Source organism: Cynocephalus volans, chromosome 5 (genome assembly GCF_027409185.1).
Source record: "Cynocephalus volans isolate mCynVol1 chromosome 5, mCynVol1.pri, whole genome shotgun sequence".
Taxonomy (NCBI): domain Eukaryota; kingdom Metazoa; phylum Chordata; class Mammalia; order Dermoptera; family Cynocephalidae; genus Cynocephalus; species Cynocephalus volans.
The window spans coordinates 75,112,463-75,138,636 of record NC_084464.1 but is presented as its reverse complement, the minus strand read 5'-3'; the positions used below and the strand labels follow the sequence as shown (position 1 = coordinate 75,138,636).

The following is a 26,174-nucleotide window of genomic DNA, read 5'->3' as shown; positions in this document are numbered from 1 at the left end:
TGAACTTTAGGAGAAACTGTGATATATTGATATAATGGAATACCAGTAAATAATAAAAACTATTTAGCCATGAACATGAACAAGTCTCACAAGGTTAATTATGCTAAGGCCGACTCAAAAGACTGCATACTGTATGACTTCCTAGAAGAAAGGGAAACTACATGAACACAATTTGATCAGTGGCTAATGGGAGTGGGAGCTGACTCTAAAAGAACATCAGCCTGTGAGAACATTGGCACGCTTACACAAGAAACTGACAGCAAGTACTGTGGGGGAGGGGCTGGGAATTGAGCACATGGGGGACAAATGCAGGGAAGAATGGTTTAAATCCCTAACTGTATACAAAATTAATCCAAAGTTTCTAGCAGTAAAATTGAAAGGTGAGTAATGGGAAACTTTCATATCGCATTAAGATGTAAAGATAATTGTACACTTTTATTAATATACAGTAAAGTGTAATGAAAGTGTTGATACTGTGTTGACTTCATTTTTTTTTTAAAGATGACCAGTAAGGGGATCTTAACTCTTGACTTGGTGTTATCAGCACCACACTCTCCCAAGTGAGCTACGGACTGGCTGAGTGTTGACTTCATAATCTGAATTTGTGCAAGATATGTTTAGTTTTGTACAAATGTAATATGATTTATAGTTATAGTAAACACATTTTTATCAAATGGTCTAGCCATGTTTAGTGAAATTTTTAATATATCCAATATTTGGGGAAAAATAATTCTTCTTATGAAGTTGTCTACTCAATATGAGAGATATGCTTGCCTTCTATATTTGCTTAAATTATATATCCAAATTTTGAATATACAACATAAAATAATCCATATCACCTACACATGAGAATATGATGTTGAAGTGATGGAATTTTTGAGAAAAACTAATCAAGTAGTGAAATGCTAATAAAAATCAAACAAACAAAAATCATCTGAGTGAATTTCAGCAAAATTTAGAGAAAGATTTAGAACACATGAATTGAGACTTTGAATATGCTTCAACATGGGCAAACATCTCTAGAAAAACTCAGAAGCAAGCTTCTGATGAGCCCAGTTAAAATTTTAGGGCACCAATCAAAAATAAGAACAGAAAATAAAAACAATAGAAAAAATATTTTCTAATAATATAATCTGTATTAGGAATGCTAAATCCCAGAATACAATTAGAACTGGGAAAAAAATAAGTAATTTAACAAAAAAGAAGAATACTGAAGGGATGAGATCATACCTTGGGAGGGCGGTCTAATACAGCAGTTTTCAAACTTTAGCATGCATCAGAATTACCTGGATGGCTTGTAACTAGTTCCTGTACCCCGCTCCACAGTTTCTGACTCAGAAGACCTGGGATAGAACCTCAAAATTTGCATTCCTATTAAGTTCCTAGGTCATGCTAACACTGACGATCTAGGGACCACACTTTGACAACCACTGGTTTAGTGTTAATAGATGTTAAAGAAGAGACAAAACTGTCTGCTGTCGTATGACTTCTGTATCTAGGAGAACTTTAAAGAGTACACCAAAAAAGGCTGAAAGGAAACTAAATTGAGGGTGGAAAATGAGGAATTATATTAGTTATATTAGAATAAACATCTAATCATTTAAAATAAATTCCGGCTTTTGGACCCAGACAAATCCCATCCCATGGTGGAACATAGATGTAGAAACTGGCACCATGGCTAGTGATTTTTGAGAAGTTATAGAAGGTGGATAGAGCAAAGGGAAAATATTTTATCAATTATTTAAAGAAGGAATGGTAGATTCTGGAAATCAAACACTAATGAGATTGTGTCTTGGCAATATTTTGTTAGATTTTCAACAGGAAAGGGTGGTTTGTAATATCCTGCACAGGTCCACTGTGGGTTGCCAAATCATGACAGTCATTTTACTCTTCTCTATGACCAACTCTACATAGAGTATTTTGATTCAATTCAGGAACGAAAATATCAGAATAGTCTCTAATATTCTTCTGATTATATCAAAACCTGTGATATGAGATTCTGCATAGATGTTTAATGGTTATGAGTTGAATCTGAAAACTACACATAAAGGGAATCTGCTGGCAGGTAGAGGGTGCCTCATTGAACAGAGCAGAGTTCTACAGTATATATAAACTATAGGTCTCATGCATTCAACTCCTTTACTGACAGTTCAAATGAAGACTTAGAAGATATTATTATCAAACTTTTAATGGCCAAACAATCTCAAATGGACAGTATGCTAACATTGAAGTAGTAAGATAATAGCAAATAGAGACAAACACAAAGGCCAGATTTTTTTTTTTTTCAGGAAAAACATACCCAGAACAGATCCTTCACACAATCTTAGACTGGGGAAGCCCTGACAGCTCCTACAGAAGTCTTAGGGGTTTTAGATGACAAGTTGACACTAACACTGAAATACAAATCAGATGCAGATGTAGATAGCATTAATATAAGTAAAGAGCCAACTGTGATAAATGTGGATGAGTATGTATATATTTGGGCACTATAACTTTAAATTACTGACAAATTGGAAGCTACCTTGAACACCATGCAAGCGGAAGATGCTGTGAGAATCGAATGATGAAACATGGCTTGTTTAGTCTGGAGAAAAAAAGACTTGGATTGAGCTAAATCATAGTTGTTTTCAAATATTTGGATATTTAGATGAAGTAGATACCCACTCTTGTTCTAGAAGGTAGCACTAAGACCAATGAGTAAAAGGTGAAATGAAGTATATTTTGTTCTAGTATAAAGGAACATTTTCCAACAACTGGAACTATCCAAAAAATAAAACATGTGGGTTTCCTTTAAAACTCTTGCACCATCTACTCTATTGAGAATTTAGCCATAGGCTGGAGGACAACCGTGAGATCAATGAGATCCTAACATTCTAAGGCAGAGTGTGCTGCATGGTTTCTCCTGGTCCCCTCTAAAAATATAACAACAACCATAATTCACACACACACACACACACACACACGCACGCACGCACGCATGCACGCACAATGACATTTCATCTGTGTAATAATCCATGCTTCATGCATGATGAAACTGAGGCACAGAGAGGATAAATTGTCCTTACACCCAACAACCATTACTCAGTGGAATAAAAGTCTGTCTCTGTGTCAATGCTTTTCTGCTGTTACGGTGCTACCAATGAAACATTCTTAGTTTCTTGCTCATTTCTCATTGTCTTCTCTTTGTCTCTCACGCTTCACACACATAGTTCTGCTAGTACAAGGCTTCCATCTGGAAGGTTCTATTTATCCATACACATGAATATATTATACACAATCCACAGCATTTTCATTAAAATCAAAATTTAACATCCCTAATGATTATATTTTCAAAATCTACAAAAATTCTTACCCGATCGACAAGCAATGTCTACATCCTTTTCAAAGTCTGTCTGTAATGAGAAATAGCAAGAACAATCTTTTAATGAAGACCTCAATCATAATAAAGAGATCAGAACGTGCATTATTTTGAATGTACTTAAATAAATGCTTTTGTCATTTGCATTTGTTTTGAACATTCAATTTGAACATATTGTTTATAATGTAATATCTTACAATACAGCTTTGTCAAACACATAATAGTCAAACAATGCTCTTCCAATGATTTATTCTCACTTGAATATGAAAAGGGTATCAGGTTAAGAAATTAAAATTGAAGATTAAACAATACTCATTGGGTCTAGAACCAGCTGGAGTTAAGTTCCATGGTTGTGTTTTCCCCAAATTTCATTTTAAACAAACTAGTTTATTTTTTTAATGGTAAAATTAAATGAGCCCATCCTAATCAAGGTCTTTCAATCATATGCCTTTCCCTATAAATATTTTAAAACAGAGATTTTGGTAGTTATCTATTTATTTTTATTAAGGAATTAATTATTCTTTCTCAAGTCTTAGTTGCTAATGCATCATTTAGCCTATTTTATGCTGCCTAGTCCAAAAAAGTTAATAATAAATCAAATAAATTATATAAAAAACCCTTTCCTTTTTAACCCTGATTTTTAAGACACAGTTTAAATCTTACTTCATTTCTAAAATACACCAAAGTGGTTTTGGCTAAAGTACCCCTTAATTGCAACAAGTCAGAGTTTATGTACAATAACTGACTTTCACTCGAGGGGTGGCTACCCCTTATGCTTTAGGACAGTGGTTCTCAGCTTAGGCTGCACACTGAAATCACCAGTTTCTGGGTCCCGCCCTCAAGATTCTGATGTAATTGGTCTGAGGTGCAGCTCCTCTGATGATTCTGATGTGTGACCAAGGCTGAGAACCACCACTTTAAGACTAGGTGGGCAGGTGCATAGTGTTCTGATCTGTAAAAAAAACACATGATGCTATGTAGAAATCATTCTCTCTAATTCTCTGCAAGGATGAAAATACTCTGCGGAGTTGCATAAAAGCCCCACACTCAACACCCCGAGGGGCCATCAGCAGATTCTGGGCTCCCAAGTAGCCGAGAAAGAATACTTCTCTGGTATCAGAGTTCTAAGTCTCTTATGAACTAAGGCCAAAGGCATACAAAATTGGATTTTAGTAACAAGGATATCTGTTTATTTCTTTAAGAAGTCATGACTTAATTAACAATCAGAGGGAAAATAAAAGCTCACCATGATTTGAGCATGCCCATTAGGAAAAGAACTTGAAGAATCAGCATTGATTGGATCCTGACAGTTTCTCAATCGGCATCTAAATGCATCCTGAACCTGTGGGGGGAAAAATTAATTTTTTTCTTTCTTATTAATGACCAGATACTGTCTATATTGGCAATCAACTATGAGAAAGTAGTTGTCATTGCTTTTATGATATAATATCCATTTTGTTTACTTCTTAATACAAATACTAGTGCACCTGAAGATTTTTCTATGTCAAGGAAATTTATCACCCGTCTTATTTTACAGAGGGAAGTGCTGGGAACTCCTTGGCTATCAAAATGGCTGTATCTGGCTCAACACTAATAATTCTTGCCAGAGGGCAGATTTATTTCCATTGTTACAAATAATACGTGTGTCTTTCAAGGGGGATTTACTATTTGGTATGGCATAATCTTCACAATAGCTTTAAACATTGTGAAAAATAAGATTACTCAATGATCTTTTGACTGAAACTGATTTGGGATTTTTCCTCTTATGTCTCAAGTAAGGGGTCTTTGAGGAGACTACTTCTTGTCTCCCATCAAGTGCTATGTGCCCTGATGTAAGAATAAAACAATAAAACAAAAGAATAGGAAAACAGCTCTACTCCTGGTTGATTGTAATGAAAAAAAAAAAAAAAGAAAGTCACTTAGCAGGGCCAAACTTCCTTAATATCCATTCATAATTGGAGTCTAAATAAAGAACAGACATATCACAAGGGAGTTCTAAGAACATTACATTAATTGCTTTATTTGAAAACAAGTCAGTAAACATGAATAGCTAATAGCAAACACATGAAGCAATCGATTGTTGTGATCAGATGATGTCTTGGCATCAGCATGTCCTTTCCACTTCCCGTGGTTCATTAGGCACCTCGTAAGCTGTTGACAGACATCTTCACAAGTAGCTACCTATCGCAAGTCAATGGCAAGGTCATTTTAATAATGCCTTGTTTTTCTGATTTGATATTATTGGTATTCCTCTTCTCATTTATTGTAATCTGTTTATTAGATTAAAAAACAAAGTATAGATGATGTATTGTCCATATTTTACTGAAGCACCATTTTAGAGACTACCACAGTAAATACATAAAGATCTTTACTTTTGAAAAGCACTGACATGAAATATCCTATATTGTTTTGATATGAGATGTGTATAATGTATGCGTTGGCCAGGAAAAAACAAAATAAAACAAAACTGAGCCTATTAAGTGGTCTTCAGCTTCCTCCTTGTCCTCTCACCCATTTCATCATAGTCATTAGTAGGCTCTCTCCCAAACTGCAGGATTTGGAAAGTAACACTGAGTTTAGTCACCATGACAGACTGGCCAACCAGTCCAACAGTGAGACCTTCGTCGACTTCTATTTCTCCACTTCAGTTTCTAATCTTGGTGATGTGGCCATAATGACTGTAAAACAAAGGAGTCGGGGATGGACTCAGTATTCTCTGACTTTTCCTCCATTCTATGATTCTAATATTTCTAAATCTAAGATTTCCTTGAAAAAGAATGAGGAGTTGCCTGGTATAACCAGCAAGTTAATTTCTCATTTCCTTTTCCAAACACTTCAGTAAAAGTGAAAATCTAGTTCATAGGTACAGTGAAATCTAGTCTAATCATCTTTTCCTGAAGAACTGGTAAATACTTCAGGTTAAATCACCTAGCTTTCCCTGTGAAGGAGACACAACCTGAACAAAGTTAGTCTCTTTAGAGGAAAAGCATTCAGGTTCCTCTTTTTTAGATTAAGAAGTCATTGCTGTAGGTAAAGTGACACATAAATAACCAAAAAGTGGTAATGGGTTTAGTATTTGCCAGGTCACCACTTTTTCTGTCATGAGAAATTTGATTGGAGATATCACCAAAGAAGTATATCTGTTTTCTAAAAGAATCTTAAGAAATCATGTCAGAAAAATAGGTACTTGCTAATTTTCTTTGTTTGTGCCCCAAAGCAACTGTTAAAGAAGCACAATTTATAAAGGAAGATAAATAGTATGTTAGTAACATTGCCTTCCAGGAGCTTAAAATTTCTTTTATAAAGATTTCTAATAAATCTATTTCTAAATATTAGTGTATATAAAATATAAAGCATTTTGATAATATTAAACATTAATTTGACTTGTCCTCACTAACTGCTCTATTTTCAGACCTTTGGAACATAATTATCAGCAATATTTTTGGCTGAAAATGAAATATGGAAAAGCAACTTCTGTAAGTTTCTCTTCAAAATCCACTATCTAATTGCTTGAAGAAAATGCAAAAGACATCTGTTTTCCAGAACACACACACACACAAAATCAATACCTTCAACAACCAAACTCCCAAATATAACAATGGATTAAGGGCATTTCTATACTGAAGAATGATGTTCTGAATCAGTCGATGCTGTTCAGAAGAAATACAAAACAGAAAAGCATAAAAATTCTCCAGTAAATTCAAAGTCATTTTAATGGTCACACAAATGCCATAATTTAAGTGCTAGGTTCTCTGACACTTTTAGTGCCTCTGACACCCCTAATTCAGGAGAAATTTGACTTGATTCCAAATGCTCCACTTGATTTTTTAAAAATCTTAAAAATGTATTGGAACGATCTAGATGAACTGATCTTAAACATTTGTCCAACACTGTCAGGGAAGAATGATTAGATGAGATTTCACACTGAATATTTGTTATCACAGAAGAGGGTGCTTCAGGCAAGGCAGTACCTGGAAAAAGCATCCACAGCTATTTGGAAACATTTTGATAATTAATTGGATTTTCTATCAGGTAAGCAAAGAGAGTTTATCTTTGATGGATCAATATAAATTGTGCTGATGGAGAACAAATGGAATTTTTTTTAAAGCAAGTCTATAAGAACCTTAACTCCAGACAAGGAAAAAGCATAAAAATAAATAAAATAAAACAAGACAGAATCTAGATCTGGTCATTTCATACTGAAATTAAAGACTTCTGTGTCAATACTCATATTTACAATGCTGGACAATAATAATCTTTGACCTATTATTTGTGGAGAACAAGTCACTTATTTCAGGTAACAATTTAACTTAAAATTTATTAGTATATATTCAAATTACTATAACTGAGTTCATGTGAAATTAACATTTTAACAAAGTTACTTGAAAGCAGTAAATGCAATCTTTAAATAGACTTCTTGGGAACAATGAAATATTTAACATAAATTATGGCTGTTAAATTCTAGACTTCAAAATCTCTTTTTTATTTATCTGTAATAGGTCTTTCGTCTTAATTGAATATCAAGGGGAGTAGCAAGGAACGGATATGTTAGTAGGCATATTTAGGGGACTTTAAGGAAATCTGATGGAATTTCGTGAAATGAAAAAAACAACCAACGGCAAGAAACATTTTCAAAAATAAGATGAGGTAAAAACAATAAGCTATCAAGTCTCCTAAAAGTATCCAACTGTGCACTGCCAAAGTTATCCTGAATGGCTCCTGCTGGGAGCTGCTATAAAAACTCCTGAAAAGCTATAAACCCTTCTTGTTGTGGATGGATTCCTGGAAGGTACATGAGTTCAAAGAGGATTGCAGGGATCCTCCCTCCTGTTTGTCCCTCAGCTCTGGACTTCTCCATTGGTCCTCACTCTGGAGGCAGCTGGCAGAGTGTCACTGTGAAAGCTGGTGCCAGATTTAGAGTTTGCTGGGGAAGAGCACCAAGCAATGTTTGGCAGTGTTGCAATTTACAGAAACCTCACAGGAAAGAGCTGCACAGTTTGAAATAGGCTCTGTATTTAGCTACTGAGCAATTCAGACCCTAAGTCTTTACCTCTTAAGAAGACAGTTTTGCCTCCAGTTATTCTACTTGACTTCCTATTCCAGAGATCAGAAAGCCAGGAAAAGAATAAAGTTACATTCTTGTAATTATTTGAGAATAATTACTCAGTGTGAGGGAAGTTTCTTATGTGGTCCGTTTTTTCTGAATCTCATTCCTATTATTGTTCCTACTTTTTCATATTTGAACAAATGGCTCAGATCTTTCAAATAATATTAAATTTCATATAATTTAATCATTAAATGAAGGAGTAAGACTGTTCTCAATTTCATGTGTATTATGGCAGTTGATATAAGCAGTATGAATGACTTCATATTACTAAAATATTACCTGACTTTTCTGATAGCAAAGGAAATAAAACAAAAAATGAGGTTCATCATTTGCTATACAATGAAAAGAAAATATGGACTGCAGACCCCAATTTCAGTCCTGATGACTTTCTATTGGAGTCCTCTAACACCTAAAGGATCTATCACTTTATCACTAAAATTGTAGCATTCTACCTTCAAATCACATTTTTTGTATCAATTTGAAGGGTCATATATTTCTTGAGTTGATATTTCACATACATGATCTGAAAAATATGTAGCAATGTTTCATTAGCAGGCCAATGGGAAAAGGAAAGGAAGGGAAATTCTATGCCAGACAGCATGACCCCATGCCTTCACAAGTGATATATCATTTCCAGCCTCATGTCACCCACTTTTAGGCAGATATTATTTCAGTGTCATAAATGAGGACCCTGAAGCTTAGAGAGCTTAAGCAACTTGCTCAAGATCAAAACAATAAGTGACAGAGCTAGGAATGGACCCAGGTCACTGACTTGAAACCTAGTCCTCATTCCAATGCATCACTCTGTCTCCACCCTTACAGCCTCATTGAGTGAAGAATACAGTAGCTTCAGTGAAGCAATGAACCAAAACAGTTCTTTCTAACTGGTCGGAAATTGAGTTGCTATACCATAATCTTCCATCTTTCGTGATTTAGATAAAATATAAGAAATAAGAGGAAATGAGATAAGTTTTCATTTTAAACCTTTATTCAAAACATATTGAACTTCCTATTACCAGTTTAACAATTTTACAAGGCAGGACCCTGGAGGTAGGAAGGAAAGGGAGGTGGGACTTGCCCGTCCACATGTCTGTGTCCAGGTACCCCTCCTGGCTACAAACAGAAGCACCATGCTGCTCCCCAGAGTGGAGGACAGCGTGAGGCTCTGGCAGGAGAATTTTGGATAACAGCAAGCCACAGTTGGACACTAGCTGGCTGTGCCAGAATTTGTCAATGTCTGTTATGAACTCTCCATGTTTGAACTTGTTCACTGATGGCATCTCACCCATCTCATTTCATGCTCTTGTTAACCTCTTAAGCTGCTGCATGGAGTTACAGAATGACATGTGCAGATTAGGACTGATGCAAATATTCATAATCTAATTGCAATTATGCTAAATTGGGAAAGCCTAATCTGGAAGGAAAGGTAGGATTTATATTTCCCTGACTAAGAAATGTGATGACTACTGGGTGAAGTGAGGTTGGTGATTTCTGGGGGAAAAAAAAAAATAGAGGAATATGAGTATTTTGTCCTTGCTTGTGTCATGTCCAAATACCTATTTAAAAGCAGTCTTTGTGCTCCCCACTCTCTGTCCTAATAAAATCCAGGTTTATTTCAATACTTCTAGCCATTCTCCCACTTGAACGTACATATCCTATTTTATTAAAAACAAAACAGCAACAAAAAACATTAAAGTATTTATTTTTGAACTTTCAATTCAGCCTGACAAAGATGGAAGTCTTAGCAACCCTCTCCCCTCTTCCTTAAACTCTTGTCCATACACAACAAACTTCTGAGCAAGCTAAAAAGATTAGAATCAGTATCAGTACCCTGACCCTCCCCACACTAAGCTAGTCACTAACTCTCTAAAATTGGTTTAATTTTCTTCATGACACCCTTCACAATGGCCTCTTATCATGGCCACTGAATACTCTGCCTAGAAAATGCTGACACATCCCTTAATCAATGCTATGTCCTCAAATGTCATCAGTATTGCCTTTCTCTTGGTGTTGATATAGTAACTATTTAAAAAAAAAAATCACTCTAGTGTCCAGGATCACATCACTTGCTTTATGCCTCCACATGCTCCAGGTGGTCCCAGAGAAGAATCAAACTCTCTCCTATTCACCAAAAGCTCCATTCCATGGAAATGATATGCCAATAACCTCCCCCCACCTTCCTCTATCTGCAACTTTCACTTTCTTAATCTTCCAGCCTCATTTTCCCCTCATGACACTATTTAGTTTTGAAGTCTCCTATTGTCTATTCCTTCATCTTCAAAAACCAACTGAAACCCCTGTTCACCCCTCACTGAGGAAGGATACAGATGTATCCTTCCATGCTAAAGAGTCATACCTAATTTCCCTGTAAGAAGTCAAGCTTTGAGGTTCATGCAACTCTCCATCTGAGCAATATTAAGTGCAGCATGGACTCTTCAAATTGCTGTCTAGTCATTTAATCACTACTGGTTTCACTTTAAAAAAAAATAATCTACTTTGGGAGAATATTGTTTTTTGGATTAGATAGATAAGGATGCTTGTCTGTTTTACGTATTTACTGTCATATGCTGGTAAATCATTTTGTTTACCTGTACTTTTTAAGGAAATAATAAGACTAAATGGGAAATTCACAAAATAAATAAATAAATAAAATAAAAAGACTGGAGGGAAGTGGGAGAAAAAGAAAGAGAGAAAAAGAAAAAAACAGTTCATGCTTATTTTAAGCATTTTGCTACAAATCGCTTCATGGGTTCGGATGAAGGTTTTGAGACCTCTTCTGGTGCAACCTAGACCTCCTGCCAGTGCTTGGGAAAGAGAAAAGAAGAGGTTGGCCTGTTACTTATGCTGCAGAACAGCCACAGGATTCTCACACACTGATTCAACAAAATTATCCATTTAAGCACTTTCCTTTTTCCTTCTATTTAGTGAAAGGGGTTTATTGTAGCTTATTTTGTACCACGATCTTGTTATTTTCCCCCTCTGACATCAAGCTGTAAGACTGTCTTAGAGCCAGGCACAGCCAGAGACAGAGATGAGAGGAATGTGCAGGCACCAAGAAAGTGGTTTCCTAGCAACAGGAAGTATTGCAAAGATTTCATAACTCTTGTGTCGTTTCAATTTCCATAGCAATGTGGAGAATAGTAAATAGTATATCTTGTTATCTGCTTAATCCAAATGAAGTCTAATCAACAAATGATGGATAAATGAAGGAAACATCTATACTTATTCTATTAGATTCTATCTTATTAGATATTATACATATTAGCTTCTAAGATCTAGATTTTGTTGCTGAAAGTAATGTGTTGTGATAAGTTAGATGGCTAATTTTTTTATTCCTATTTGCTCTTTTTGTTTTCTTTTTCTCTCTACTATTTTTTTTAACCAGAGGCATTTACTAAAACAATTTAAAATAAGAAGGTATTCCAGAAGAAGAATTTGTATTTTCAAGAATACAAATTTTATGAAGTTTAAATATTAAGATGTCAGGTCTGGAGATCAGAACAAATTGTTATACAGATATTTTATTTGCTTTTTATTTTTTTTAATAAAAAAAGATGAATATAATTGAGTTGGCAGTACCAGAGTGATCAATTCTCCTTTCTCTCCTGATTCGAAATGATTTTGGTTTTAAAATTGGACCTACTAAAAGTAAAGGCACTTTAAAAATAAATTAGGCTCCATACATACCACATTCAAAATGCCACAGTTATAATATTCTATTTCTTTTCTCCTTCTTAAACTGCAAGGCTGTATTTCTCTCCTGTGTACACCCACCTCCTCCACAGAAAAATTTCACAAGTAAACACGAGTGAAGCCTTTTGAATTCATATGGGCACAATCACTCAAGACAAAAAAGGACCCAATAATGTTAGTGTATGTCAAAAATATATAGAAATAGAAATGTGCATACATATTTCCAGTCTCTAAGCCATAAAGCAGTATTTCTTAAATTGCTTTTACATTTTTAAAAATTATCAAGTAGATTAGTAGATATGAATCATTACCCAATATTTTACAGGAAAATATCAATTCCATTTGCTCTGGTGTATATTTATGGAAGTATTGTTCACAGAAGATGCTTCTATTCTCTTAGAATGTGGTTAGTGTCAGGGCAATGTGATCACAAAGAATATGAGATACTAAGATACATTTAGAAGGTAAAGAAGAATTTCTGTGGGCACAGTGAGGCCTTCTGTGATATGTTCCTTGGGATTTGTAAGCCCCCCCCCCTTTTTTTGTGACCAGCCGCTCTGCGCTCAGCCAGTGAGCGCACCCGCCATCCCTATATAGGATCCGAACCCGCAGAGGGAGCGCTGCTGCGCTCCCAGCGCCGCACTCTCCCGAGTGCGCCACGGGATCGGCCCGTAAACCCTCTTAAACAAGGGTCTTTTTGTCTTTTAATAACAACTTCTCTTAGGAATTTTGATTGCCCTACAACTGAAATCTGCTCTGTGTATTTATAGCAATGTTATAGGGTATTTTAAGGTTCAATACAAAAAAAAAAATAGCATATGTGACTTTTCATTTCAGTGTTGAAACTATAGATTGTTATGATATTCTGCTATTAATTTATCAGCTATAAAATTATTCAATTTGAACTAATCACTGAAAATGCAACAACTCAGACATGGTCATATTTTTATTTCCCATTAATACAGAAAACATATATTTACAGACACCTACTCCAGCAGAAGCATTTATTATATAATTTGGTTTAATTACCCTTAAATTGTGTTTTTGAGATTTAATAGCCCATATTAGCAAGTATGGACAAATTCTGATGGAAATCAAAAATTTTTGTGCTAAATATTTTTCTTCATGTAAGTAGCAAAAATTTGATAATAAGCCATCACAATATCTATCATTTTAAAGCTTGCATATTTTGATTATAGCCTGAAACCAGCCAAAAAGCTTATCTCTGAAGAAAAAAGATAAGCTTATTTATAGATGGGGCACTTTTCTACTCTTTATCATCTAAGGTATTAATAGCTTCTGAAAGTCTCATGCATATCATGTATATTGCTTAAAACTGGCAATGGTTCATTCTTAACTGTCAATCAAAAATGCATTATGTGTCTACATTTACACATTTAGAACAATTTTGTTACTTAAATACATTAGAGATGATATTAATACAGAAGACTCACAAGATAGTTATAGCTGGAGAAGAACATAACAATTATTATTCAATTTCCTTTGAACTTTTACTCCTTTGGTGTATACATAATTTAACAGTTGGAAGATTTTTAATGCTGATATTTTAGGTAGAAATTTGTGATGGTGGAATAGTAAGGCTTGGCAACCATGAGCTACATCAGATTTTTTAAATGATGAAATATTACTCTTAATTTGAAATGTGAAGTCATGTTTCATCTATTTTCATTGATTTTCGTCATAAAATATTCTTAGAATACACATGTGGGATCATTGCTGACATCTATCTTATTGAAATTGCTCAGAAATATTGTTCTTCCCATCTGGTAAATCAGGTAAAGGCCTTTGGTACCTTGACACATCATTATAAAAACTATGTGGAATGTACTTCTACGCATGTGTTTCTTTGCAATGTGCAGATCATAATAAAGTTCTCAAATAAGCTAGATAATGCACAATGACAGAGTAGACTGTTTTCTCAAATTCACTAGCATGGCACTGTGTCAGTATGTGTTTTAGTCGCCACTCATCCCCTGAGTAAATGCTAAAATGACTCACATGTGTCAATGTTTGCAAATATTCAGAACAGTTTTTGTACAGGTTGGAAAACATTCTATTCCTAAGCAACTCAGGTCTGAAATCTTTCACTATCCTACATGGATTTGGCATTGGTTAGTGTCTCCACTCGTGAAGGATGACTTCTTTCTTTCCTCACTGCTGACAATAAACCTCTATCATGACCCGGAGAAAAGCTGTGATTACAGGTCTACAGTTCTTGGAGACAATTACTGCCTATCAGGCCTCACTGTGTACATTTTTTATATTTTCTAGGCATAAACATCCATTTCTAAATCATTAATCTTTAGTAGCATTAACCAAAGTTTAATATACAGAAAAAGAAATATTTATTAATCTTCTACACTTTCTATTTAAAATAAAATTACAGATGGTCTAGACTTACAATTTTTCAACTTTACGATGGTATGAAAGTGATATGTATTCAGTGGAAACTATACTTCAAAATTTGAATTTTGATCTTTCCCTGGTTACTATATGTGGTACAATGCTCTTTTGTAATGCTGGGCAGTGCAGCGAGCAGCAGCTTCCAGTCAGCCAGGCGATCACAAGGATAAACAACTGATAGTCTACAGTGTACTGTGTTGCCAGCTTTTGGATATTGTGTTTTGTGTTTTCTCATCCCATCATGTCTACAAAATGCCCAATTTTGACTTACGACGTTTTCAGATGTAACCCCATTGCAAGTCGAGGAGCATCTGCAGTTAACATGAAATGAGAAACGAGGATGTGCTATATGTAGAAGCATGACTTGGGAAATGGGCTTAAGAAATATCATTGCATTACATTTATGAACTGTGCCTTTTGCAAACATGCTGCCCTCCCTCTTATCCACCAATTTCTCCAACACACTTATCTACACCAATCACTTCATGTAAGTAACTGCTCTTGAATCTACTCTTTCTGGTTCTTGGCACTTCTGGCTGTGTTTTCCCTTGCAGAGCTCCATCTGTTTTAATCTGTCACTCTCAGGGTGCCAGGGCCCCTCCTGAACTTTGCCTTAAAGCTTCTTTTTAAGCTTTAACTCCCACATGATTGTCAGTGGAGGAGACTGGATTTAATCTGAATATTAAAATAAAAGATCATATTTGTTAGTGAGGAAATACCCTTCCAAAGATCACTCTTCTCTCTCACATGAATTATATTTCTCACCTCTCTTCGAAGAATGCAGTGGACCATGACTATAACAAAACCTTGCAATGAATCAAACACAGCAAAAAGTATTTGAAACAATATGGAGCGTTTATCTGTCATGGCCAGAACTGCAGACATCCATGTCAGAGCCAGAAGGGGCAACACCACACAGGAGCTCCAAAGAGATGCCCTGTTGAAAGAGAAAACAACATTACTTACTTGCATGTCACACCCCAGGCCATAACCAAACCCCCGTTCAACAAAACATTCTTGTATGTGGCACTAAGATCATTAACTTGGAAGCCACAAAGCAAATAACATTTAAAAGTTATTTTTTTTATAGACTATCCCAAAATACTTATAAAGCAGTTGCCAATTATAAATATTTAAGTATGCTCTTAGCTCCAGTATTAACAAACAATTTTTTTTTTCATCATAGCATTTTCTCACATGCACTGTAAAAGATTCGTAACAAGAAGATGTAAATGATTGGGACTAACATGGCATTACTGGCGGTGGTGGCTGACAAAGCTGTTGTTGAAACTACTCCACACTTGGCACATTTGAGCGTCAAACTGCTATGAGGCTCACTCATCTGACTGCAAACAAACAGAACACCCACAAAAAGAACAAAATATTGAATTGTCACCAAAAAAATGTTGCTGCTTCAAGTTAGCTTTTAAATACGATTTCACATGGAAAAGTATATTTATCAAAGATGAATGCTCTAGGTTGTTTTAAAGATGCATTTACACTATGTATTATCCTTATAACATTTACCTTTTAATATTGCATGCAAAGCATATTTCCATAGTTTACACCAGAAATGGCCCTTGGGTTTATATATAAAGTCACCCAATACACTGAGTTAAACATAAGCACATGTTTGTGTAGACGTACAGTGAGAACCTTTTATTCAGACCCCTGATAGGACTCCTAGCTTCAAGGATTGTCATTGTCATTTGCAGAAGGTACATATATAGTAAAACCTTCTGAAATGTAAACATTTATCTCGAAAGTCCAATATAGTAAGGTATATATTTTGGGAGTCTTCAATTGTGGAAGAGTTAGCAATTATCACAAAAGATTCAACAGACATTTTGAAATTTTTTATAGCAACAATGTATTGTCCATATTTGGGGATGATCTGAATATAAGGGCTGATGAAATTTGATGAAATATTAGTTGATAATAAAAAGAGCAATAATTTTCTGCTTTAATAAAACACATTTAACATAATCATTAAGTTCAAAATATTCTTTCTGAACATTTGTCATAGACTACCAAGCTCATAGCACTTAAACAGTCTATTTGAGACTAGATTTTGCAGATAAATTCAGATTCAAATAATTCAGATTCTATCTACTACATCATAGAAGCAAAGTCACACTGCACAGAAAATCTTTATAAGCATTTGCTTTAGAAAAGTGTCCCTGGGAGAAACTACTCTCTTAGGATTCCCTCATGCGTTGGCCCCTCCCAGCATGTTAAATAGTACAATTTGTTATGCCTTTTAAAGGAAGAAAGGAAGAAAGAAAAAGAAAAGTGTCCGTTGAAAATAACAGATTTATTAGAAAATAAACCTCTAGGAAAAACCAAAAAGAAATTACTTGAATCAAAATTCAAAACACCTTGAAATAATTTTCTGTGGTGTGCTTCTCTAGTCCATTGCCATTATAGTATTTATATCTAAAATATGTTTGCCCTGTAGGTTTTGTAAAACTAATGTTCTAGTAGAATTGCATCACTATTTGTACTATAAAAGTGGTAGAACAGAGGAAACTGCAAGATGCTCACAATTTAGAATGTCTGGTTTCTTCTAAATATATTACTTGTGAATAGTGCTCAGATGAGATAAATGTGAAAGCTATTAAGATGATTGATCTGCAGACCCTGTGAGAAAAACCAAAGCTTTCAGAGTTGGGTGTGGGAATGGGGTATAGGAAACAGAATCACTCACTTTACTGACCTAACCCAGGGCATATGTACCAGTCACATGTGCCCAAACTTTTCAAAATAATGTGTAATCAATAGTCTATCTAGTTTAGTTTACAAATGCCTCAATGGGCATGCCGATGTGTTTGAAACTTCTCCCATAGTAATACCAAGGCAAGTATTCTCCACAGTGGCTGCACGTCAGGGGGCCCCAACTCCAAAGACTCTAAGTTAAAGGTACTCAAGCATCTGTCTTTTAAAAAGCTCCACAGATTATTCTGATGACCAAACAAGAATGAGCACCACTGCCCTAACTATACATTTGAGATTTTTACATCTTGTTAAGTCCAATCAGATTAATATTGAAAAGGCAATAGTCACTCATGCCTTCCTTTACTACAGAAGATAAGCTATTTGATGTTTGTGCTTTGAACATAGATGTGACTATCTTCCTCATTTGAAGGATGTTTTGCCTCTAGGCTCCGATACGGGATTGAAAAGCCAAAGATTACTAAAAAATAATTCTAAGTATGCAATGTAAGCAAGCATTTTAGCCCTGAGAAACTGTGGTTTAATCTAAGTATAATAGGCTTTTCTGAAAATAAATTTTAAACCAGTACGCAAAATGCTTATTTGTTATTATTTGAGATTTATTTGAGGCTGACTAAAAGACCTGTACACATTTCCCTTAGAGCTAAATGTTGAAAGCTATGCTTGATGCTAACTGGTTAAATACCTTTGGGATTCTACTATTTGATGTGATGGAGTAAAGGATTGATTTGTTACCCGAGAGATGTAATATTTTGTCCAAGTTTATATGATCACTATAGAAATTAATATAATACGAAGAACACATAATCTAGATGCTAAGTTGAATTCTGCAGTAAAAAATAATTTTTTGTTGTTGTTATCAAGGAAATTATACATTTATAAAGTTAAAAGTTCAAACAGCTAAAAAAAGAAAAGGTGAATTTCTCATAGCTCTAATGTATCCAACATTCACCAGGGCACCAGAGTAGGTAAATGGATATGAGTTGTTTTGTCTGCTCCCATTGTTACAGGGTGAGTATCCCTTACCTGAAATGCTTGAAACCAGAAGTATTTGGATTTTGGATTTTTTTCAAATTTTGGAGTATTTGCATATACATAATGAGATATCTTGGGTATGGGACCCAAGTCTAAACACAAAATTTATGTTTCATATATACTTTAGACACATAGTCTGAAGGTAATTTTATACAATATTTTTAATAATTTTGTGCATAAAACGAAGTTCATGCACCTTGAACCATCAAAAAGCAAACATGCCACTGTCTCAGCCACCCATGTGGATTATCTGTGGTTGATTGGCATCACGATCATTCCTGACTCTGAATTTATATGCTACCAATAAGCAATCATTTTGCTACACTTATTCACACATAAGTGATTAAGAGTAAAAAAAAATATGGAATATCATTAATACAGTGAAAACATATTGTGTTCAGGGTAACTAAACAGCACGGTAGTATCACCAGAATACTTGTATCAGCTGTTAAACAACAGCAACACCAAACACTGGTAGGCTTTCAGTCTCCACCTATGATGCTGTGTTTTGATTAAAAAGTTACTCTATACTGTCACATGAAGTCAGGTGTGGCATCAGGATGTCACTCAAAAAGTTTCAGATTTTGGAGAATTTCAGATTTTTGATTAGGGATACTCAACCTGTGCTATGGGTCTTAAAAGCTACAGGCTCTAGTTCCCTTCCTAATTTTTTTTTTTTTAAGAAAAAATAATTATCTGATTGATTTATTATTAATACTCTAAAAAATTCCCTGGAAAGAAAATATGCCTCTTTACTTTCTCAAAATCTCATGAAATTTGTAAAAGATCCTGGTAGATTAATCTTCTTAATTTCAGGTAGGTAAGATAAAGCAGTCTAAAACAGTAGATGAAAAAGCTCCATTGCAGAAAATTAGAAAAAAATAAATTTCCTGTTAAGAGGTTCTAAAATGACTCATGCCATTTTATCTTGTTTTCATTCTTTCCAATTTTCATTTTATATAAGATTTGTTGTTATGTGCAATAACATCCCCCCATGGGAAATTTATTTTATATACTAGAAAAAAATTAATGAAGTTTGAGTAATGTAAAAGTTGCCAAGCTATTGTATTATATATTAAACGTACATTTATTCACTCCTTTATAAATATTCATTAAGCACAAACTACACTTGGCTATTTCAAATAATTAATTATAAAAAGAAGAAAATGGACAAAGGAATGGGAAAAATGGGAGAAGGAAAATTTTGGCACCATATTTAATTCTGAGTAATGGCATGGTTTCAAAAGAAATACCTGACATAAGTATACTCAAACAACTTGAAATAGTCAGTTTTTACAATTCGGGAGATCACTGGTTAAGTCAATTAGCCTTCTGCTCAATGTTTTGTTAGTTAACTTTGATTATTTGTTCTTCACTGAAGTCTTTCTTTATTACTGTCTTCACTGCTTCTGAACTAAAAACATCCATAGCCTCTAAAAAATTTCCTTCAATCACACTTTGGAATAGAGAACAAATTTCAATTTATATTTACTTAGGCTAAAATAGCATTTTATACTATAGGAATATTTTTTAAAAACTTAAAGTCACTAATTTATTAAGAGATCTTTTCTGCTTTGGACAGTAACCAGCATTCAGCTTTTATTACGTATACTAACAACATTTCTGTTTCTCTAACAGTGTCCTTTGAACGAGAAAAACACTGGCTCAGTTTTTCCAGTAAAACGTATGTAATTTCTAAAAATATTTTTAGAATTAGAGGTTTTAAAATTATAATTGTCTTTGTAAATATGTAAATTGAATGAGTAATTTCTAAATTCATAATATGACAATGTTGTCATTTCTTCTAAACCTATGTTAGCTCTTACAAAGAACTATGTGAATCAACCTGGGCATTACATATAAAATAACTAAATTAGAAAAAAATTACTAACTGTAAAATTAATAAATCTGCAGCATTATACTTCTTATTTGGATGATCGCATCTCTTTTTCTGACCTCAGTGTCATGGACGGTGTAATCATGAACTTTTGACTGATAGTCAGGGACCTCTGAAAACAATTTGTACAATTCGGCTTCCTTATTTCACTCATCATAAGAATAGCCACTGTTTGTTGAGTGTATGCTTGCTATTTGCTAGATACTCTGATGAATGCTTTATACACATTATATTTTATATACTTTATGAAGCAAGAGTTACTTTTTCCATTTAACAGACGAAGAGACTGAGTTGCAAAATGATAAAATAACATGCCCAAAGACACACATAAACACAGCTAGTAAATTGCAGAGCTGGATATTTATCGTGGCTTTGTTTGACTTCAAAGCTTTATCTTAACCACTAAAATCTCCCATTTCATTGTTATTGTTGTTTAAATTATATAAATGTATACCACTAGTATCAGAGCTGAGTTTCTATACCCAATACTCAGTATGGGCAATCTATTCTTACATGGTTAATTTGAAAAGAAATAAGTAAGGAAGCTATTACTCCAATTCCAATCACATGTGGCAGCCTACCCAGAGTGATCATGTAAGGGCTTCTTGTCCAAATGGTATAGAAAGCTCAGCGTCTGTACTAAGTTCAAGTCTGCCTGTTTAAGGGTGCAAAGGAAACTCATCTGCAGTGAAAAAATTCTCTAAATGAGAAGTGACTTCCCCTCTGGAAGGAGTCTTCAATGATGTTTTTATTACATCATTGCAGTTCTAATGAATGATGTCAAATTTTTATATTGAAAACCATTAAGCCTAGTCTTTTAATAGGAAAAAGAAATACCTGGATTATTTTATTTTGTAAATCATTACATAGTATAAAAACACAAAAGATTTAAAATTCCCACTATAGGTGATCAAATATTATGACTATTAAATAATATCATAAATTATAAAAGAAAAGAGAACAATTGTAGGGGTAAGTTTTGAATGAAGGTATAGTTTAACAGAAAGGATAAGGCTATATACTTTTTATAAAAAAGATAAAAAGGGAAAATCAAAGGCATTATAATTTCATTCAAGTTTCTACACATTTGTACGATAAGGCGATGATGTAACCTTAAAAAACTGCTATTAATCTGCTTAGCAAATGTTATTAAGTCATTAGATATAGTGATATTATAATAGTAAAATTAAGGGAGATGTTTTTAAAAATTCTATAAGTGGTTAAAATGTGCAAGAGAAAATTATGAATAACTCTTTCTAGCAAGTTATAGTTAAAATGCCATAAAGAATGAACATATGACAAGAGTAATATTTGATAAGTGACTATTTCAAGTGAAGATTTTTTCCTGGTATATACAATTAATCAAAGAAAATGTAGTATTTTTTCCCTGTTTAGATTTGCTTGTCTTGATTCAGTTCTGTCATATACTGACATTGTGTTCAATCTACCTCCTGTCCTTTGTACCAAAACTGGGAGGGTTTTGAAAACGCTTACCTAAGAACAACTATTTTAAGTCTAGCCTTCACATTTAATCTTCCTACCTGGTGAGCAGGCAATATTCACAAATAAACCCAGATTTTCTTAATGGTCTATTATATTATCTTTAGATGTTTGGTCACATAACTTAAGAATAGCTCATCGGAAATTTTTGAGTGGCAGAATCCACCAGACACACTAGTCCATCAAGAACAAAATTCAAGGCACAGTCAAATGCAGTCAAGGATGATCTTAACTGGAGTATGGGATTCACCGGTAAAGAATCTTCAAAATCTACCAATTGCAGCTTACCCGGCTCTGTGTTTGAGCTTTTTATCTAGGATCCCATCTCTGGAAACAAGTTTATTAAATACCAAAATGCCAATCACCATGTTGACCTGTCAAACAGAAACAGAGTTGACCTTTCAATGATATCAGAAGGAATCAGGCCCTTATTTGTCCTGAAAATCCTCTTTCATCAGTTTATAACCATGGTAGAATTATATAGTCACAATATTGGTGATATGAAGCACTTCTCAAACATTTGATAAGTAAAGGCATATTGAACAATTTAACAGTGGTGTGATACTTCAAAGTTTTAAAGTACATTTAATTTCCATGCTTTGCAGTTAACACTGAGGAAATTGCCCTTCAATTGCCTAGGTTTTAAATGATACCATACTATGCTAATCTGGCATTCTTCTCTCTGAGTCAACCTTGAATAAAATCAATTGGCTAAATGAGTTTTACCCTATGTCTGAGAACCAAAAGATTTCTGAATCTCAGTGTGAGGCTAAGGTGAGCCCTGGAAGCAAAAAGGTGCTGAGAATTGGTCTTTGCTCCCAGAAGGGAGGAAAGAATGCCTAAATTCCACATGCCATGTGGCTCTTCCCTTCTGTGGGGTGGGCAGCATTTTGATGCACCATGCTCTTCTAGGCAAAAAGGAGAGCCTATGCAACTTGCCAGCATCTCTTAAGCAATGGGCAGTAGCACCAATCCTTAAAATATGCTCTAGTGAACACTCCAGCATTTTCTTTCTATGACTCTCTTACTCTCATTTAAAAAGTCTTTTGCATATTACTGCTGAAATGAAGTCATACATATTTTTCTTTCTCAAGCAAAATAGTATAAAGCTGCAGTGGTAGATGTCTATTCACAGCAGCTTATTGTGATGAACACCCAAGACTTCCTGATAAAGGAATCCAGTTCAGTAGGAAAACCAAGATAATCAAGGAAAAATATTTTCTTCTTTTTGCCTTTCTTGCCCCTTACCTTCCATGATCCCTGCACAACAGAATCTTGGTGGCACGTGCCCCCATCCCCCACCAGCAATGGAAATGGTAAGTCTATATTTGAAATCTATTTTACTGTTGATGTAAGGAAGATCTACAGCACACCTGTTAAGTAGGGACTTGGGGGTGTCACTCTTCATATTTTCCTGACAAAATACGATTTAATCAAGAGAATACTTATCTGTGTACTTCTCATTATTTGAACTAGGAGAAAAAGGGTATTCCATGGATTCTGCTAATCTATAACTTAATCATGGGGGAATTCATCACCACTCCAAAGATCATACTTTGGCATTTCAATTATACAGATGCTCTTTGTTTCTTCATTTTAGGGTTATATGTATATTAACCTAGTAGCTTAGGGAAATAATCCAATTGATTAAATAAAAATTCAATGCTGCAGGCAGGAATGTGTCTAATAGTTTTGATTTCCCTGTGCTGTTCTCCAACACTCACACCTAGATTTTATTTTTCTGTACTTCTGTTACAGCTTAAAGGAGGGAGAACAAAAATTAAAGAAAGAAAAACTCACGTATCAGAGTTATTAAGAAAGGTGTCACCAACTTGCAATTATTTGAGTGAATTATTCAAGAAACCAAAGGGCAATTTTCTAATTTGAAATCTAGTTGTACAGCTATATAAGTCTTTGTATTTAAAGTGGAACATTTCTTTCCTGTCTTATTTTCTTCAAAAATTTATTGGTTGAGAAAGATTTGTAATCAATAAATTCAGAGAGAGAGAGAGAGAGAGAGAGAGGGAAGTTAGTAGAATATTTTGCATGTTACCATAATTACAAATTTTAAGGAATTATTTTATGATTACAAAAAGAATAATTTTAAATCTTATGCATAACATCTGGCAGTAATTCTTAACAAAGGATGGGGAGATTTTGACCTCCAGAGAACATCAAGAAATGTCTGGAGACATTTTTGGTCATTACAACTGGAGGGTGCTACCTGTATATAGCAGGTAAAATAGAAAGATGCTATTGAACATCCTAAAACCCACAGGACAGCTCCTACAACAAAGAAATGTCTGGTCCAAAATGTCAGTTTCACTGAGGTTGAGAAACTCTGACACGTATTTTCTTTTGATATTTGATAGTGGCAGCCTTGAAGAGATCTTCCTATTAATAACTATTAGATCATAAAGAATACTATAAAGGTGAAAAGATAATAAACAATGAGATTCTGTACATTAAAGAGGAGGAATTTATTGTAACTTACTCAAACTTCTGCAAAATCTGAAATTACTTTAAGAGAAATTCCACACTCCCAAATTTAATATTCTTCGGTATTCAAAATAAAAATATTTTATTTTATTTTATTTTTTTTTGTGACCAGTAAGGGGATCGCAACCCTCCTGAGCTCAGCCAGTGAGCGCACTGGCCATCCCTACATAGGATCCGAACCTGTGGCCGGAGCGCTGCTGCGCTCCCAGCGCTGCACTCTCCCGAGTGAGCCACGGGGTTGGCCCCAAATAAAAATATTTTAAAGACTGGATAGCAATTGATATTCAAATCAATAATAATAATTCACTGAACTTTAAAATTTCTACACAATGAATACATTACCAAAATTGCCACTCTAATTGAATCAAAGTTTTTTTGGTTTTTTAAAAATTTTTTGGCCAAGAAAACAAAATAAGTTGATTTCAATGTTTACCAGGACAACAGCGGCTGCAGGTCCCACAAAAGCATAGAGTAGTCCTCCTTCCAGAGAGAGCCAGCAGCTGAAAGTAACATTAGATAAAAACTAACAAAAATTAGTGATAAATATTAGACTACTAAAGAGTGATACAAATAACTCAGGTCATACATTTAGCCTTGGAATTTCGGCACATTTCAAAGGTTTGTAATTAAAAAAAACGCATAGTAGATGGGAAAAAAGCTAGAATTACAGCATTCCTTGAGTGAAAAATACTGCATACCTCTCACTGAAAAGAAACTTTTATTACTTTCAGGCAGATGAAACATTTTAGACAAATTACTCTTGCAGTGGGATTTCTATATTTATTTTCATTAGAAAGGTGACTATTACTTAAGTTTTATGAAGTGCTACTTATATCCATTATGGAATTTTTCAAATATACTTTAAAGCAAGAACAGTGTGTTTCTAGAGTCTCAGACGTGCCATTTGCCTGCTCTTCCTTGAGGCCACTGAGATATCAGGAGAAATTGGTTTAAATGCCATCATTGCAGGGAATGGATAATCTACATTTGCATGCTTTTTTCTTCTAATTTTACTTTTTTCTCCAGACTACTAAGATAAGCTTTTGAATAAAAATAAGCACAGCTGTGTTTGTTTCAATGGTTAAATTCACCAAACCATGTTGGTTTGCATTGATAGAGACATGACAACCCATGTGGGTAAAACCATTCATTCTCTCACAGCAGAGGGGAATAAACAGGGAATGGGGCTCGACATTAGAGGCTAGGCAGGGTGACCCATCTGCACATGAATATTCCGGGGAAGTCAATATGAGGGAAGCTTCAGTACTGATGCAAAGAGTCATGCCCACCATTTTTTGAAATTTGACCCTTTCACTATTTCTTCTCAGCCCACAGAATCAGCATGCAGTAACAATAATAAACAGTAACTGTTCTATATCTGCTCTAAAAATAAATTGTTCTATATTGATTGTGGTGGTTACATGACTTTCTGTATTTGCCAAAACTCACAGAACTGTACACTTACTAGGGTGAATATTACTCTATTTAATTTTACCTTATATAAAAATTTTTTATGTAGTAATTTTATACATATGTACACACACATACGTATATTGATATATACATAAACAAATATGTATATGTATGTATTCAAAGCCTGTATTTAGTTATTTCTCCTTGCCGTAACAGCAGACAGACAAAATTTTACTTTACCACTTTAGGGTAGACACTTCAATATTTTTTATAAAATAACTGGAGAAAAGACCTTAGTCTGACAGAACACTTTAGTTTGGTATCTAAGACTAGAACACTTTAGTTTGGTGTCTAAGACTGACACTAAATTTCTACTGTATTTTTGTGTAAGCTAATCTTCAAACTGAAATTTAGTATGTCTTTTAAGATACACTAATAGATATTTAGTATATCTTCTAGGTTACTTTTTTCCCCTAAGTTTACATTGTTATAAAGGAAGTTTATGGTTATAAAAT

The 26,174-nt window shown here is 34.4% G+C and overlaps 1 protein-coding gene across 1 annotated transcript in view; it reads right to left on the bottom strand.

The window, feature by feature from the left end:
- ADGRB3 (adhesion G protein-coupled receptor B3) overlaps window positions 1–26,174 on the bottom strand; it is a 658,639-nt gene that overhangs the window by 29,638 nt on the left and 602,827 nt on the right. Inside the window, exons 21-26 of the mRNA XM_063096759.1 lie at window positions 24,680–24,746; window positions 22,036–22,121; window positions 15,830–15,928; window positions 15,348–15,519; window positions 4,605–4,700; window positions 3,353–3,392 (exon numbers count right to left, since the gene is read on the bottom strand). Coding sequence (XP_062952829.1) covers window positions 3,353–3,392; window positions 4,605–4,700; window positions 15,348–15,519; window positions 15,830–15,928; window positions 22,036–22,121; window positions 24,680–24,746 — 560 coding nt within the window. The remainder of the gene's footprint in view (window positions 1–3,352; window positions 3,393–4,604; window positions 4,701–15,347; window positions 15,520–15,829; window positions 15,929–22,035; window positions 22,122–24,679; window positions 24,747–26,174) is intronic.